Here is an 18,627-nt window from a genome sequence, read left to right on the forward strand (position 1 = left end):
GGAGAAGACTGTTATCCTCTCTGCACCAGCCACTAGAGGCATACACATAACACATTGTAACAGCAGGCTACTGCTGCATGAGTAGCTCTATTTTGCAACCAGCATAGTCAAGGACAAAGATATGCCATACTCTTTCTAGGAGGCAGTAAAGCTAAGGGATGGGATTGGGTCTGCCCTAATAGAGAACGGTATTCTGTTCCCATTTTGTGTAACCTGCATTTGGGGTAAGAGGCATTGCCTAATCATGAGTGATAAAGAGTACAGACTTGTCAGCAGAAAAAGTGAGGCTAGAATTCCTGCTGTCTTGATTCCCAGTTATTGTCATTTGTATTTGTCTCTGCTCGAGGAGTTATCTCATTCCCAGACTGTGAGGATGGGAGGCGGCTGCCCATATGTTGCCACCAAAAGGGGAGATGGACTTTTGAGGCTACCTGATAGGTCTGTGCGGGTTGTTGCACTGGACAGCACATTAGTCCCTCCTGATGCAGTACTGTAGTATGTTTCTACTAGAGAATTCTCAACAGTCGAGAGATGTCAGTTTTGTCAAACGTACTCTAGGACTTTTGAAAACATAAGAAATAATTTTAAAAAGCCTGATTCTGCATTCATATGGTCTCTATGCACTGTGGGTGAAATTCACTCCTGTGCAGACGACCAGCACAAAGCCTATGCAGCACTTAAGCCCTTAGGTGGGACTTTAGTTGTGCTTAGTCCTTGCACGGGCTTTATATATTTTATATGGAGGTATTTATAATCAAGGGCCTGATCTTGAAGGATGCTGCCCGTTCTCCACTGAAGTCTGTAAGAGTTGAGTATGCTCAGCACCTTGCAACATGGGGCCCCCAAAGAGTAAATGTACAGCTGTGACAGTATTACTCAATTCAAGCTGTTTGCTCTCAGGCATTGCATTCTACCTTTTTAAATTCCAACTATTTCCCTGAAAACATTTACCAAAAATACACACACACCATGAATTTGTGTTTGTGTCGTTGCTATGGAATTTAGTTCAACTGTATGCAGATGCAGATTCTGTTAATAAGGAAAAAAATGAACTGTGTACTCCAGTGAACAAAGATTACCCTATGTTTGTATTAGAATGTTGCTATGGTAGTGCATATGGTTTTGTTTGATAAAAATTTGCAGTGAACTAGAAGGAAATCATATGTATGCAGGACAAACAAAAAAAGAAATTGTAGCAAACAAAGCTCAGTATAAATACAGAAACTAAAACACCAGTCGTAGATGACATTAAATCCAGGAAAATATCCTATGGATAATGCAGACTTTTTCCTGCCAATCTCTCTGTAATTTGGTAACACAGCTGCACTCCATGTATGACTGACCTGTTGGACAGTGGCATAGTTTTAAATGATGTTTTTCTTGTTATAGCTCATTTCCCATGATAATATTTTTTGTTACGGAAGCAAAGCTCCATTGGCTAAACTTGCTTTTACCATTCTGTTAATTAAGCCTGCTGAAAAGCCTGTTACATTAGTATAGACTGGAAGGACTTTTCAGCAAGCTTAATTAACATGGTTGTAAAAAGATCAGAAGCCAGTGGAGCCTTTCCTGTACTGGGGCTCCCCGTGGCACAGTGGGATTATATACATAGCTTTTGGTAAACTAGTGTAGGCGCAGCCCATGTGACGCTATCCTCTCACTCCTCAATGTATGTCTGTTAAGTAAGGCTGAATGCACATTGGCTGGTGGTGTGGGATAGCTTGCACTGAGGTTTCATGTACTGCATCTCTTCTATGGATATAATAAGATGTCAGGCTCCTGGTTTATCAGTCTGGCTTCTCTTACAGTTTCTACACTTCTTGTTTCCTTTTTCATCACCTAAGAGAAGAAAAGTTCCTCCACAACATTTCGGTGTTTTCATTTATAGCAAAATGTTTTCTTTCAGCCACACATCTTGGCTATTGCTTGATAAAGATGCATTCTGTACACAACACAAATGTTCACTGTATTAAAATGGCTCATACTTTGCTCTCCACAGTATTCCCAATGATCTTACGATGAGATGATATTGATACAGACATGCACAGTGTGCGGAAGAGGGAGTGTAAATGGAGTTTTGAATTAATATTGGTGTCACTGAGTCACATGCAGGCAGCAAGTGTTCTCCCATGGCACATCAATCGCACCAATGTCCAATTGTAAAGCTGTTTCCAACATGTCTTTTGCATCTTTAGTTAAACAAAGATCTTTGTCACAAAGCTAAACTCCCAATAGTTAAATGACTTCTACAGCAGAATGGACTATGGCTTCTTGTTTGTTAACGTTGACAGTATCCATGTAGAAGTTCAAAAAATGGTGGCGGTACATTACTAGATCATCTGCCTTCTGAATAATCTGGAAAAGGGATTTGCTGCAGCTACTGTTGACTCTAGGAATTTTTTCTAAGATGTAGATGTTTTTCCTGAGATCTTTTCACGTTTTCCTTTTTGAAGCACTCGTTCTGCTCAAACTTCCATTCTCCATATAGGAGATAATTGGCTTTGGATGGAGGATCTGGGCAGAATCGTCTTCTCACCCCACCAGGACAAAGAGCAAAATCTCCTGCAACTTCCTGGCTACAGCTGAGGCTGCTGCTCAATACAGCCCCTCTAAAAGGGGGTGTTGGGTAGTGGATTTGGCAGACTCATTGTTCGCAACTTGGCAGCTGTCCAAACTCCCATCTGCACTGCTGCAGAAATTCCATATTATAATGCTCTGTGGTGTGCAGGCATGTAAAGTTCCCCCTCATGGGGTCTATTGATTTTGTATGTACTCTGCGCAGAAGCATGTTGGTTCTACTGCTTTCAAGCTGTGTAATTTCATTCAAGGGAGGAACAGGATTTGTCCCTCATTGAGTATTTAGTTTTTTCAGGTTATTTGCTTGAATTTTTTGAACCATTGTACGTTCAATAACATCCATTTTTAGTGTCTCTTCTGAAAATTCAACCTAATGGGCTTTCTCAGTATTCACAATCTTGTACATGTGTATTTGCACATGCATCTTGCCTCCAAAATTCATCTTGTGCTGCACCATTAAATGTGACATCATGGCAAATGTAGGATAAATCTCCTAGTTCTGCTGCTGGCAACCTTGGCAAATGGGTATTGCATGTTTGTTATTCAGAGACTTGTAATACAGTGAAACTAGGTCATCTGCCTTCTGAGCAGATTGGATGAGGGTGTTTGCTCCCACCTACTGTTTATTCTGACAGGGTAGCATAAGAAGTCATGTTATATTTGTATTTCACCTTTGGTAAGGTTTTTATTCCAAAAGAAAAGGAAATTAGTGTAGTGGAAATAGGAGTAACTTTGTATTTAATTAACTTGGTGAATCCAAGCAGAGTCTATTTCTCAAGATTATTTTGTCCTTCCTAAATTTCCATTACTTTTCATCTGATACTTCTCATGGCCTCTTCCTCCTTTATTACATATAACTACCAATTCTGCCTGTAATCAAGTGTTAGAAGGTATTTTCCACTATGTCTTTATTTTCCTTCCCATGGGAATGTTGCGGGCTCTTCCAGAATCACAGTTAGCATTTATTTGCACCCTGCTAGGCTGTCTCAGCAATTTTCAGGGAGTCTATAGACTGAATGCTCCCTGTAATTAGTCACGAGAGGGGCTTTTGCTGGGTTTGTGAATCTGGGACTGTTGCATAAGTGACATGGAGAATTGCAATGGTAGCTGCTGCTTGGTCATCCCATTCTATGCCATCTGTACAGCAGAGTGGTTTGGAGTTGCGAAGCAAACTCTTATTCCAGTCTCTTCCCTGAAGAGATTCAGTTCAGTGAGCTGCACTTATAGGTGGAGTGAGCAAGCTACTGTCCTAATGACAGCCTAATGATTAAGCTTTCTGTGAAGATGAATTCACATGTTCTTGTATGGCGCAGAAGGTAAGTTAGACCAATCCTGATGCTGCACTAATTCACACTGGTGCTGGGTAGGTAGCTGCATGATCCCAGAATATGGGGTTTGCAAAGGTGGCTTACAACCGTATATTCCAACCCCTGCCCCTCCCGCCTCTATCCCTGACTCAAGCACAGGAACAGAATGACTGAGCATTAGACCTAATGTCTTTCCACCCATCAATTTAAAAGGGATCTGAACTCACACCCAGGCTGTGTCTACACAACACATCACTTTTGGTGGCATATAGGGTATATGTGGCTTCACACCACAGTAAAAAGCAAGCTGTGTTCACACTTTGGTGTACAGCTACACGTGTCAGCGAAAGGCTGCGGCAGGGATTGGTAGTGGGGAAAGCCTCAGCAGCATCTTGCTCCCAGAGCCTTTCACTGCTCTGAGGAGCATTTTCCCTATTGCCCTTTTTCTGCCAGAGATTTCCCCTGTGCCTCCCCCCTACCAGAGCCTTTCCCCACTGCCGAAGTCTTTACTGGCAGTGGAGAAGAACTCCAGCAGCATGAAGCAGATGGAGACTTTACCTCCCTGCTGCTGGAGTCCTTGCGTGCAATGGGGAAAGGTTCCAGCAATGGGGGTCTGCCAGAGTCTTTCCCTCCAGTGGAGAAAGGTTGTAGCAGCAGGGAACTTGATAGTCTTCCCCGACTGCCAGCTCTTTTTCCTTGCAGTGGGGAAAGGCTCGGGCAGTGGAGAGGCAGCAGGGCATTATACAACTAAAAATAGCAGTGTAGAAGGGAAGGCATAGCTTGGGCGAGTAGAGAGCCATGTAGGGTATGTACTCAGGAATATACCCACACCCTCTACTCACCTAAGCCGTGCCTTACCATCTACACTGCTACTTAAACACTTGTTGGGGAGCTACCTGAGTACATACTCTACATGCTGTTGAAAGAAACATGCAGTGTAGACATAGTCCCAGACTCCTATAACAGGTCAGGAACTTACCCACTTTCCCCAGCTGGCCCATATTGTAATGCATGTGCACAAAAGGGGCAGAATTAAAGTTGGTGAACATAACAGAGAGACGGCTGTGGGATGATGTTAGAAACTTAACTAACTCCTGACGTTTTTATGTTTAAATTCTCATCTATATTTTATTAATAGTCTTCACGCCCATTTCTGCTCCCAACTATACCCATTCATCCCTGTTGGCTTTAATGAGATTGCTCTAATGAGATATACCTGAGAGCAGAAGGGGGGTGTGAAGGGCAGAATTGTAGAAGAAATCATTTTTCTATCTTAAATTCTCGTTAGCAAATTTCTTGGTTTACAGCCCTACCATCTCAAACTGTGATTCAGTCAGATTTCATAAGCTAATTGGGTCAGACTTAGTCAGTACTTGGAGCAATAGATCTTCAAGGAAATCACAGGTGGTGGAGGAAGTGATTTCTCTGCCTCGGTAGGTTTCATGATTTGTTTCTGATCTTGTATTGAGCCAGTGTCCACAACATACTGCGAGAAGGAACGGCTGGCTTTTTTAGATGAAATTTAAAATGGAGTACCTGAGCACATGTGGTTATTAAAAATTCCATTGTGCTCTTCAGAAAAGAGTAAGCCATAAACATTTATGCCCTAGCCATATTCCGTTCTGGGTGATTACAGGTGGCTACTTAAAAAAATTCCCCTGTAATGTGAATTAGAGCAACTCATCTCTCCCCCTAAAAAACATAAAATGTTGCTACAAGCTACCTGCTACATTCCTTCCCTAAGTGGCTGATCTCTTCACATTTCATCCTTTGATGTGGATGCTGAACATTTAATAAGTGATAACAGGAATAACGGTGAAGAGTTGTGACATCCCAGTATTCAATTCAGACTTGAGGCAGAGCAAACCTTAGCTCCATATTAAGAGCTTCACCCTGCAAGATGCTGATGTACTTAACTTCAGGTGCACACATACACCGCTTGAAGTCAGTGGGACTATTTGTGTGGTTAAACTTAAGCATGTGCTTAAGGACTTTGCTGGATCATGGCCACTGGGTTCAGCACATTGGAGGAACAAGCCAAACCTGAATACACCTGAGCTAACACACTCTCAACTGTTATTGTCTAGTTAGGGATCTCAAACTCACAGGCCATAATTGGCCCTCTCAACATTCAGCTCCTATGACAGATTTAATTTCTGCAAAATGCACATTTTTTTTTGCAGACACATTTCGAGCTTTTTTTTTTTTTTTTTGCAGTGTGTGTGAACCTTCCAAATGTGAGCTAAGATAGGATTTGTGTTTTCCTTGGGAAACTATTTCAAATCTGCTCTGACTAGTAGCTAAACTTTTTCTATTAATACACAAAATCAGTTTTTACTTCCTGGAAATGGTGATTTCTGAAATGTAAAACATAACATTTCCTATGGGAAAAAACAAAAACTTTTAGAACAAATTATTAAAAATATAAATGGTTTAGAAATGGTATACATATGTTTGTTCAACGTTTGAGTCCCTACTCACTAGCCTTTGGAAATGCAGTCTGTATGAAGATAGATGAGGCCTGTACATAAAACAATAAATGTGATTACAAAAAGATAGTCAGTAATACTGTTTTGAAACAAAGTAAGGGACAGAGTCTGCCATTCTGCTTGTAGACCTTTTGTTAACAATCCTTTGCACTTCATTACACACAGAAACCTATGTTAAAAGAACATTATTAAGGCTGCAAAGTCAACAACTTAAAAGTTAGGGAATGCCAGTATTAAAGTTGCCTGAGCAATTCGGCCTCTTGTGCATATGTATTATAATTCAGTCTTTAGCTACGTAATTATATACTATTTTTGCCAGGGTGTTCCTGCCTCTTTCAGTGAACAAAATGGACTGTGCTCATTTAATGAGCAGCTATTTAATATTTTGTTTTCTTGATTCAGTGTGTGTCCACATGCCTTAGTTAGTCCTGCTCTGAAGAAGGAATTACTGATTTCCTCTTGGACTGCTCTGTGCTGCTCATCTCTAGGGTACCAGAATGCTTCATGTATTAATGAATTTATTTTCACAACACCCTGGTGATGCAAGAGAGTATTATCCCCATTTTACAGAGGGGGAGCTGAGGTGCAGGGGCCCTGATCTACCACGGTATTTGGATGCCCAAAGACCATCTGCTAGTTTTAGGCTCTTCAGCAATCCACAAAACTCCCTCCGAACCCTGTAGGCACCTAAACTCACTCAGTGCCTTAATTTTCAGGGTAGAAGTTGCCTCGGTGTATAAGTTTCAGCTTCTGATGATACACATAGCTGCCTCCCACTAGACATCTGGACACCTATCTCCTACCTAGGCCCCAGAGCAATCCACAAACTCAGGAATATAGGTGTTCAGCTGCCAAAATCTCATGCAGGGGCTGATCTGGTAAGTATGTTTAGAGATCAGCTGCCAGATTGGATCCCATTCAGAATCTGGCCACCGAAAGTGATGGTGACCTTATAACTTTTAGCCCAGGGGTTAGAGGACTCACCTGGGGATGTGGGAAACCCAGGTTCAATTCTCCCCTTTGCTGGAGGGGGAGAAAGGGATCCACCACCTCTGAGGTGACTGCTCTAGCCACTGGACTATGCAGTAATTCTCATGTGCTTTCTTTCTCTGGCCCAATGACTATTTAAGTGTTTTATCCACAGTGGAACAGTCATGGGTCAGAAAAAGTGGACAGTACCAGCTCCTCCAGATACTTTGCATGGAGCAAGGCAAGCCTCTAACTCATTCCTGTAAGAAATACTTAAACACCTCAACCTTCTGCCTCCAAGCAGCGGGTTCCTATTTGTGGATTGCTAGCAGAGATAGGACCTTCCCTCCAGCCAGACTTAGGTGCCTGTCTCCATGAGAGGGGAGGGGCATAAAATACACCTGTCATCAGGCTATTCCATTGGCTAGTTTAGGCAGCTCCCTGCCCAGTGTGCTGGTTTTGTAGATTGCATTGGAAGGTGCCTAGCTCTCCCCATTAATTGTACGGGGAGCCTGGGAGTCTAACTCAGGTTTGTGAATTGAGGCGTTGTTATTCCTGTGATTTTCTAGGTTGGAATGCCTAAATCTCTTTGTGGGTGTAGGCCTAAGAAATTAAGGTTAATGGTATCCTCTAATTTTGGGTGCCCAATTTGAGACACCTATGACCTGATTTTTCAGAGTATGTAGCGTTATAGTATGTTATATGTTCAGAGCACATCTTTAGTTGACTTCAGTTGCAGCTGTGAGTGCTCAGCACTTCTGCAAATCAGACCCCAAGTTCTCAGGTCAGGCAACCAGAAAATGAGGAACACACAGTTAGTGACCACCTGTGAAAAGTTTGGTTTAAGCAACTTGCCTGGTTTCAAATAAAAACTCTGTGGCAAAATCAAGAAAAGAATCCAGTTTTCTAAAGCAGCCTTCAACTGCCTTAACACATAACATCATCCTTTCTCTTCCTGCAGTCACCTGCTTTATTCACTTCTTTCCAACTTCTGCAACAAATGAAGCAGGGGACCTTCAAAGACCAGTCTCCTTCACTACATAGCCCTGATTCATTCCCAGAACAGGTCCATTCTGTGCACTGAAAGAGGCAAGGGTCCTGGGGAAAAATAGTATGTATAGCATAATAGTATAAATAAAGACTGCACTAGCAAATTAACTGTGGCATTTCATAACTTCTGAGTGCTTGACTTTGCAACTTTAATAATGTTCTTTTAACATATGTGTACTTCCCTAGGTTTTTAAAAAAGCAAAGAGAACAAACACATCCCATCATATTGATATCCCTGGGGTAATCTAGCTCCATCATACAGACCTCTGCTATGAGAGGTAATCAAATAATGGAGGATGGTAGTAGTAGGTTGTCATATTTTATGTGGACCAGTGCTACAGGGAGATAGGACACTTTGCCAATGGGTTTCATAGGTAATTGCAGGCAGCAGAGGAATGGTGAGACTCAGAAATCTCCATTTCAGCTCTTCAGAGGAGTGTGTTTCAGTGGCCACAGACTCATGTTTCCCTCCAACCTAAACCTGTCTCTTCCCCACTTCTAGTTCCTCATCCCAGTCCCATATTCCTTACCTAAGCTGTCCCAGTCTCTACTCCTCAGGCTTTTCATCTGTATTCCAGTTCCCTTGCCCAGCAAATCCAACTTTCATCCCTCCAAACTCCCTCTCCTAGTCTTCCGGCCCACCCAGTCCCAGTCACCACCCACCCCACCTCGCCGTCTCACTTTCTGCATCACCCGTATGTGCTTTGGCCCAATCAATTCTCCCCACTCTGCAACAGGTCTGGCTCTTGTTACTTCTACATTTGACTCAAACAGCTCCCTCCTCCACTTTGCCTGGGCCCACCAGGAAGGTCACTAAAAGTACAGGAGGAAGAGGCTCGCTGCTCTTAGTTCAGGTGTCTGGACCCAGAACAACCTGCAGCAGCCCAGAGCTGCAATTACAGGTAAAGTCCAGCTCAGCCCCAGGCTGGAGCATGCCCTGCGTGGACAAAATATTTGGGGAATTTTGCTGCTAAGTCTCTGTGGAGCATGTGCAAAGTGCAATTTTTCAAATGCATATAACTTCACCTAATGTGGGCAGGTTTTCACGGGAACAGCAAAAGACACATCTCTGTCCTAAATGTCAAGTCCCTTCTGCAAGTTATGGGGATGCTTCTAGATAATCAAAGAAGACCACCAGAACTTTTTTAACACGGGGGAAACAATGTATTTTTCCATAGCCTTGTTCTCAGAAATGGATTATGTTTTTGGCTAAAATTTTCCAACCCTCTCCTCCCCCACAAAAAACAAAACCTGAAACAGACTAGTGTTGCTTGTTCTCTCCCTGCCCCCTCCTCCAGTCAGGCATCAAATAAGGAAACTTAAATAACTTTTTCTTCACTATGTTGCTGAGGGTTGGTGGGAGTATTAAAATGCAGCCCAGATACCGCAGTGCTTAGAGCCTAAAAATCTTACAAGCAAGCACATAGAATACAACAATAGATAGAATAGTGGATTCTTTCAATCTTTTGGTTGCATATTGGTGCTCATTGTGGTAATAACCGAGTACTTCCCAGGTGAATAGATTGGCATATCAAAGTCCAACTGGACTTTCTTTGTTTTGATCAATAAATAAAATTATAGTAACGCTCAAATAACTTAGTTGTAACTCCTGCCATTTACATATTGAAGGAACTCCACCGGTATACTGTTTCCCATTTTTATGTACAAAGTGCATGGTTTTCTGTTGGGGCAATTGAGGGGATGCAGTATTTCATAGCAGCTACAGAAAAGAAATATGTGGGAGGTGAAATTTACAGTATCAGACTTTGTGTGTTTTAGTATTTTTATTTCTCTGCTATTTCCATTTCACACCTGTGTGGAATATAATTAATTCTGATATTAATGATCTCTGTTCTACACAATATACACTGGGTGTATATTTCACTGGGTGAAATTTTAATCCTGGAAGATTTGCCATTGACTTCAATGGGGCAAGACTTTCACCCTCTCTTTTTAACAGGATAATTCCATTTAGTATATCTTGCTTCCCAGTTATGGGGTCTGCTTCTGCAACCCTTACTTCTTGACTTCAGTTAGACTACTTTTAGTAAAGCTCGCGGATTAGGCCAATGACTTGTAAAGTAGTTAAGGCCAAATGCATGTCATTCTTGTTGGGACATGACAACTACTTTGCTTTATATGGGATTTGGAACTGCCATTATACATTTTTAAAAAGGTACTATGTCACTCTGGTTAACTTTAAATATTGAATGTATAGAATAAAATACATTAAACCAAAGATACATCCACATATTAAAAGTGGGGGTGATGAGGAATGAAAATACAGTTACTGTATATGTCTGTGGAGGACATGCCCTTTTCATTCCCTCTCTGCAATAAACCAGCACATAGAAATGGTGAACTCTCAGCAAGAATTAATTTGTTGGCAAAAGCCCAGATATGAGCTATGTACAGTCTGCATCCTGATGTATACACTCTTGATTGCTGGATTTAAATGGAAGCCTGACAAAAGAGCCTCACTGAATTTCATACTTTTTCTGTCAACAAATACTGTACAGACAAGTTTAGGTATAGCTAAGACTAGTGGCCAGGTGGTAAATTCCAAAACAAGCTAAAGTTTTTAATGCCTTGGGGGGAAAAACCTGACTGAACAGAAAATACAAGGTTATAATTTTTCAGGTGAGGCATTAGCTGCCAAACAATGAAGTTCTGGGACCTTTGGCCATTTATGTGGTGGTAATATTTGTCTAATCTTAATGGAAGTTAACTTAAACCTTAACTGTAACACCGGGCAACTGATCTGTGTCTTTTCTGATGGCACTCACAGTGCCAATATTCTACTGTGAAAACACAGACACCCACATCTGCTTCTTGAAAATAATTTACTTTCTTAAGTGTACAGTGAAATATTTTGCTTGCGGACCGTAGCCCCAGTGATGACAAGAGGTAGAAATGACAAAGAGAAATCTACTCTATCACAGGTTTATTGTCAGTCCTGTCTATAGTGCAGCTTTATAGCAACCAACATTAGTACAAACATTGATGCAGCCTTCTCAGCTTCTTATAGCCTTAGTAAAAAAAAGTATTTTTCTTCACGTATCCCAGTCATCTACTGTTTGACCACTCGAATAATCAAATTTAATTCACATCCCCAAAATATAAAGTTTAATTATATTTAGAGAGGGGGAGAGGCTGGCCTTAACTCTCGATTGGAAAAGTACTTGAAATTCTTCTCCTGTTAACAGCATGTTTACTTTTAATCACTGGGTTATTAGGATTAACACAAGTCATTGCTTCAAGCTCATTTAGTTTGAATTTAGTGAAAGCAAACTACCTCCTACGGACTCTAGGAAACATTCTTTTTCCACATAAATATGTTAATTTTCAAGACGCAACTATAGAAAGTAGTATGTGAGCCCCGGCTAATTCTTCTAACCCACCATTCAACACTGTTGTGCATGTATGCATTCTAGTTAAACACGCTATTGCAAATTTCAGAATAATTTGAATATTTTGACAATGTAATTAACAAAGTAATCTCTATTTCAGAGATTTGATCTTAAACCCACTAAGCTGTTTTCACCTCTGTTTTTAGGGAGTAGGGGACTACAGACTTTGTGTAGAGCAATTTTTAATATTTTTTTCCTCCTGAGCTAACAGACTTTAAAATTATTAGTCATCATTAGTTCTAAGGTAGAGCTTATTTTTGTTTTCAGAGGAACTTGAGTGTGTGGAAGTTCAAGCGACTACTATAGAAAGCTCTCACATTTACCTAAATTGTCTTGCCTTTCAACATTTTTTACTAAGAATATACTTAGGTAAATATTTCTTTATTAAATGATTAAATCCATAAATAATTTTTTAATTCATTGAATATAAAATTAAAATCATTTACAACTTATTCCAGTATTACGGGGAGGTTTCAAAACAAAAAGCTACATTTTGATAAATAAAATACTCAGCTTTAAAACAACTGATTTCTGTTTGCAGTTAAATTATGGTTGGTACATAATAGCTGCCACCCGTGAGCTCTCCAAAAGTGCCCACCTCAGGAAGGAATGTATCTTCCAACTCATGTTTGGAAAAAAGCATAGTGTTAAAACTGAACAGGATAGAAAAATTGAAAGTTTTCATAACCAGAACAAACATTTATCTGATCAATTGCAAACAGAAAACAGTACATGATTAAGGTAAGGTGCTCCAAAAAGAAGCAATAAAGTTGCTCCAGTACTATGAAGCTTTAAGTATGCTTAAATCTCTGTTGCATTAGCATCCGGTCGCACAGTGTGCTCTTGTAGTATCTCAGTGTTGCCCTCAAACGGGCAAGGCATCATTTCCACAGAGTTCATTTCTCCATTGCTTGCTACTTCAAAATTCTGACAACTCCCCACCCCTATCCCAACTTAGTCCCGAAATTTGTGGATGTCATTGAACAGTCTGTAATAGGGATAAGCTTCATTTGCATGTGGACAGTTGTAGTTGCATTTGCAAGACTGGATCATCATTACATTCTTAGTGAAAGTTTCCCCATCATCACAGCGGAATCTGATCTTGACGGTCCTGGTCTGCTGGGGGGTGCAGCATCTTCCATCCACACAGGAGCCACAGTATTTGGGGCGATACTTCTTCACACTGGAACATCCAGCATAGGTAAACTTCACTGGGGCTTGTGACTTCTTTGTCTTGGTACATTTCTTTCCTTTCTGTAAGGAAAGAGGTAACAATGTTATAAGCAAAAGTTTTCTTTGTAACATCCACCTTCCACCCAGACCCATCTGGAAAAAAAAGGGGGCTATCACAGAGATATGTATTTACCTTTAGGGAGTCATAGCTGGACTGTTCACATGGCCTCACTTCACATATCCTGGTCTCTTTGACCAGTCTACAGTTGGGATTATCATTGGTGACCCTGGTAGAGATGCCAGTTCCACAAGTCTTTGAACACTGGGACCATGAAGTTGTCTGCACAATGCATTTGGGACTCTCAAAAGACCAACTGTGAGGTGCGGATCCAAAGACTAGAAGGGAGAAGAAGAAGAACTTGGCATAAAATTTCTGGTATATCTTGGTCTCTCCTCTCAGGAGTATAGCAAATGGTTATACACTATAGCTATATATATATTAAAGTATCCCCTCCCAACAAAGACAGTTACTAACATGCACAATAGCTTTGCTCACCAGGTAGCATTTTCAGTCCTCCTTTCACAATGGTAATTAGCTCGTTTTTCTTGGTTAATTCAATTTCTGAAGCATCCAGACCAAATTCTTTGTTGAAGAAACCTTCTGATGACTCAAGAGCATCTTTGGTCTCATCACAGACCCATTCTTCACAGCACTGGCCAGGCACTTTAACCAGCCTTGGGTTGGGACAGCCCAGGTTAGGGAGAGAGAGTTCTTGTGGGCAGAGGGGGATGCAGCCCACAGCTCCATCTATGCACGCGCACTGGTGTTTACAGTTGGGCTGGAAACTTTCACCATGCTGGTAGATTTTGGAGTTATATTCACAGGGTCTCCCCTCGGATTGCGCTGCAGAGATTAACAAAGAGAGAGAGGAGGGAGTTAGAGGTGAGACGCTCTCTTTTAAACACATGCATACTTGCCGCTCTGTTAAATTCAGTGTATGGTCAAGTTCCCTACAATCCCCGGGAGACTGGAGACTAGAACAATAAGTTAGTCAGGAATCACTTTTCCTTATGCGCTTTTAGCGAAGCCCAGACATACTGAATTGCATTCCAGACTGCTGCAGTCATATGCCTTTCTGCCAAGCTACTAACAACAAAGCATAACCATACATGGACTCAAAATTACTAAACTCGGGCACGGCGGGGACTGTTGTTATTTTTTCAAGGAGCCAAGCCACACGCCTCTTACCTCTGCAGATCCCCTTCTGAGCCGTGGTACTGGCGCCGAAATTGCATTCCAACCCCTTGGTGTGATCGCAAGGCTGGGTCTTACTGCAGTCCTCGTTGAGTTGTTTAGCGCAGACTTTACAGCATCCGCAGCCGTCCACAACCAGACCGACTCCCGGGGCACATTTGGGCACCTCCAGAGGGCACTGGCAGGCGGCCGGGCAGGCGGAAAGCGCCTAGGGAGTGAAGCACATTAAAATCCGATGAGTATGTGCTAAATGGCCCATGCACAGAGACACAAACCGCCCGTCTGCCCGGGATTTACAACAAACAGCCCGCAGGCACTTCGCTCCGTCCAGACTACGGACAGATCGCCCCCAGTTCATGCCTTCACAGCAACACACACACGCAGGCGACCGACTTTCCGCAGGTATCTTTCGTGGCAGGAAAGTGACCAAAGATGGCAAACAGCTTTAAAAAAAAAAAACAAACACCCCAACCAACCTCGACACCCTACGAACCCCATAGAAAGTTACATGCAAACGCAAACTTACCAGCCTGAATAAGTGGAGGAGGGCGACAGCCAGAACGAAATAGCTGGTGGTTTGATAGCTCATTGTGAGCGAAGGAACTGGTTGCCTACCACAGCGAAAACAGAATAACGAGCTAGAGGAGCCAGAGCCTAAAAACTGTCCCTGCGACTTTCCAGACGACAGGCGGAGTGGATCTCTCTCGTCTTGTGCCTGTAGCGAGAGGAAGCTAAACCCTAAAGGGCTCACAGTGAAATCGTGTGCTGCTGTGTTTTCTTCGTCTCCGAGAAGAGCAAGAAGGAGGGATAACAGGGCTGCTAGGTCCTGCGCTTCTCGGGGGTCCCTTTGCAGTCTGAAGAGGCAGCGAGGGAGCCACTCCTTATATACAGGCTGCCGCCGCCGCGTGTTGCAGCTGCACTGACGTTGAGCGTTCCAGAATGCTAAAGCATCAGAATTCTAAAGCATTTCAGGAATGTTTCCTTGGCGCGGTTTGCAGCCAAGCTCCTCCCTGTCTAAGTTGCACCTTTTTTTTTTGGTCTCACAACTATCAATAAAGTAGTTCTACTTCCCCCAAGCCCCACACTTGAAATGATCATTTCAATAATCCTGCCTTTAAGAATCTTTTATGGTCATGTGGGAAATGCATTTTAGGAGGTTCTTTAAAAAAAATAAGTTCCTAGTTTTCAGGCTGGGAAACGCTGTACATGGTAGATACTCCCTGTGCGTGTATTAAGTAAGTTATAATGTGTACGACTGAATGTCTCTGTGAAATTTTTTTTTTTTTTTTTTTTGGGGGGGGGGGGGGGGTTGTAGGTTCCGGAACAGTCACACAGATCTTTTGCTGAAATTATGCACATTCCTATCAAGGCCAAAAAACTGAGAGAGGAAGGAGTGTATTTCAAACTAACACCCTAGTGGTTTACTTTTAATATTTATGAATGGGGAAGGAACACGATAAAGGGCTCCTAGTGTCTGGCAAAATTCCATGAAAAGGTGGAGGTTCTCAGGACAGTGACCTTGTTTGAAGAATCACAGGGAAAAAGTTAGCTACTTCTTTACCGGTCCAATACATATCTAATCATATTGCCTTGCCCATCCCTCACCCCCAGGTTGTGTAATTTTTTTTTAAAAAGTTGCAAATGCAAGTAACGCTCCTAAATGTTCTTACCTTTCCTAGGGCAAGGCTTAGGATAAGTCAAGCAACTCTTTTTTATATACTACTCCTTGGAAAAAGGAAGAAACTGCTACACTGATCTCACTCTTCTTTATAATCCATAAAGGTGAAGTCTCTGCAGGAAAGTCAGTCCTTGGTTTAGAATTATTTTTAAAGCTGCATTTTGAAATTGATTAAAAGAAACTTTTTAAATTATTATATTGACTTAACTAGCCTCATTGCTGTTTTATTCTGTCTAAATACTTTTGGAGGGCAGAATAACAAACCGTAAGTTTCTGTGAAATATTGAACTCTCTCTGACCTTCACTCCAGCATACAATGCTAAGCAATTAAAATAAACGTCTGCCTAAACTATAGGTTAACCCTAGAGAGGTGAACATTCAAAGATTGACCATGTTACTGTTGTATAGGAGTACTTCATACTTAGACATTTTTAAAGCTTTGAATATATTCTCCAGATACCAAATGTACATTAATCCGGTCACTTGTTGTTGGTGTTGTTCTTTAAAAGACAAACCCTTGAGTGCTTGAGATGTCTAGTGTTTAGGCCAATAACAAGTTAGGAGAAAATCCCAGGCCTTGCAGCACATAACCTTGACTGCAGACAGATGTATCACCCAAGTTTTTAGTCATCCCCAGGAAAGTTAGACTCACTTAGGGATTCCTCATTGAAGCAAAAATTTGGGGTTGAGGTGGGGGGGCAGAGTTCCTAGCTTCTGTTGTGGCCTTTTTTTTTTTTTTTGGTTTCATGGCCATAAGTATTTCCAGATGGTGATTCAGACACCAGACGTAACAATATTTCCATATTTGGTATAGCAGTAGCCTGCATTTTTCACATTTTTCTGCTCTGTTATCCAACACAAAGCATTCTTGACAGCTTCAGTTGTTGTTAAATATAGACTTTACTTCTGTTCCCAGGGCAGGAAATTCTTTGGGATTCCTGTTTTTCACGCAATCTGTCTGTCATGATTTAGGAGAAATTACAGTGAAGGAGCCAACTGTAGCTTGCTCGTTTATTGAAAAAAGCAAAGTTTAGTCTGCTACCCAACTGCGTTACAATAAATCCCCATTCCAAGGATTTTTTCTTTGCAAATCAGATTACGGTTTGTTTTTTGTTGCCTTCAAGAATCGAAGGTGGAAGAGCAAACCCACAGCAGAAGAGAAATTTTACAAAAATCTCCAGTGCTCTTGGAAACCAGAGGTGCTGGGGAAGAAGTGAAGCGGGAGGGGATAGGAAGGTGGGGGGGAGGCATCTGATTAACCTGTCTGCGTTTCCAAACAGTATGTGTCTGTGAGTGCTGCTCATAAAGGATGGGCATATAGGGAGGGGAAGCAGCACCAGCTAGGAGGAGAGAAGCCCAGACGTCTTGTCGCCTGCTCCTTTCCACCGCTGAAAGGGTTACAGAGAGGATCATTTCATGGTGACTGATTGGGGGACTGTGCACACATTTCAGGGTAAGTGTTGCTCCCTGTGCTAAATCTATTTAGGGGGCTAGGGGATATGTGTGTGTGTGTATTTGGTTTTTTTTAAATACAGCAGGAATAATAGGCAGCCTTGTTGAACCTTGCTGGAGCCACAGAAAAGAGGGTTTGTTGTTGTCTTGGGAGTGCCTGCCCCTGGACTTGGCTTTAGACTGAGGTGTGTGGGGAGGGACTCTGCTGCCAGGGAGGTGAAGGCGACACAAGAAAGGGGCCAATATAATAGGGCCACTGTCTTCAGCAGAGGCTTGGAGCTGCAGCCTGAACCCTACAGTGGAGTTTCCAAAACATATGCGGTTTTGTTTTACTTCTCAAGCATGTATCTTTTCTAACTGGCTCCAGCCCCCCACCGCCCCCAAAGGAATAGACCAGGGGCTGATGGATAAAGTCCATCTTTGTTGATTCTCCTGGAGAACATTCTCCCTCCTCCCCATCAACACCCCCCCCCTCCCCCCGCCACCCTGGATAAATAAAGTAACATGAGGAAACCATTTGTTGACCCAAAATAGTGGCATAAGGGACCAATTTAAGCATAAAATAATTCTCTCCCCCTCTGCCCCCTATGAAAGTGCTTTACAATTACAAGAGAGACAAGGTGGGTGAGGTAATATCTTTTATTGGACCAACTTCTGTTGGTGGAAGAGACAAGCTTTCCAGCTCAATGGAAGTGTTTTACTGGAAGCATTTATGCCTTAAAGGCTCTTTCATAGTCTCCCCGTTTCTGATATGTTTCATATGGTGCCAGGGTGGGAATGTGTAGAGTATGAAAACGAGACAGAACCAGGCGTTTGTGTGGCTGTCATTGCACTGGAGCTAGTCTCAGCAGCGGCGGCCCCCAGAACTGTCACTGCTGTCAGGAGGTGCTGCTGCCCCATGCTGGAAGGGAATCGGCTGCACAGGCCTGGCCTGGCCTGGCTGAGGCTCTGCAAGGAGAGAGAGTCTGTTGCCAGAGTCTTATTTCCGGCTTCAGCACAAACTTAGGACGTTTCCAGCTCAGATCCATATTTGGTGAAAGTCTTGGGAGCGTCGTCATCCACCCGATGATGGGAATGATGCAGCAGTAGCAGCAGCAGCCACCAGGCTCCTTTTAGAAAGAGGAAATCAAGGGTCCTTGACCTGCATACCAAAAATACAGGTCACTCTGGAGAAGCTGTGGGCACGTTTTCAATCCTTCCCTTCAGCCTGGGGGAAGGGCTTGAGGGGTTTCCTCTGCTGGAGAGTTTACTGATGACCGTTGTGCCT

At 42.4% G+C, this 18,627-nt stretch overlaps 1 protein-coding gene across 1 annotated transcript; it reads right to left on the reverse strand.

Moving 5' to 3' along the window:
* Positions 1-12,167: 12,167 nt before the first annotated feature.
* Positions 12,168-15,073, reverse strand: CCN1 (cellular communication network factor 1). Its single transcript, XM_067538538.1, has 5 exons — positions 14,757-15,073; positions 14,225-14,438; positions 13,532-13,879; positions 13,169-13,371; positions 12,168-13,056 (listed from the first exon to the last, which is right to left on the reverse strand). The coding sequence occupies exons 1-5, from the start codon at positions 14,817-14,819 to the stop codon at positions 12,757-12,759; spliced, it is 1,128 nt and encodes a 375-aa protein (XP_067394639.1). The 5' UTR covers positions 14,820-15,073; the 3' UTR covers positions 12,168-12,756.
* Between the last annotated feature and the right edge of the window lie 3,554 nt (positions 15,074-18,627).

The sequence above is a fragment of the Emydura macquarii genome, unplaced genomic scaffold, assembly GCF_026122565.2.
Source record: "Emydura macquarii macquarii isolate MOO-44397 ecotype Brisbane River unplaced genomic scaffold, CSIRO-AGI_Emac_v2 contig_480, whole genome shotgun sequence".
NCBI lineage: Eukaryota > Metazoa > Chordata > Testudines > Chelidae > Emydura > Emydura macquarii.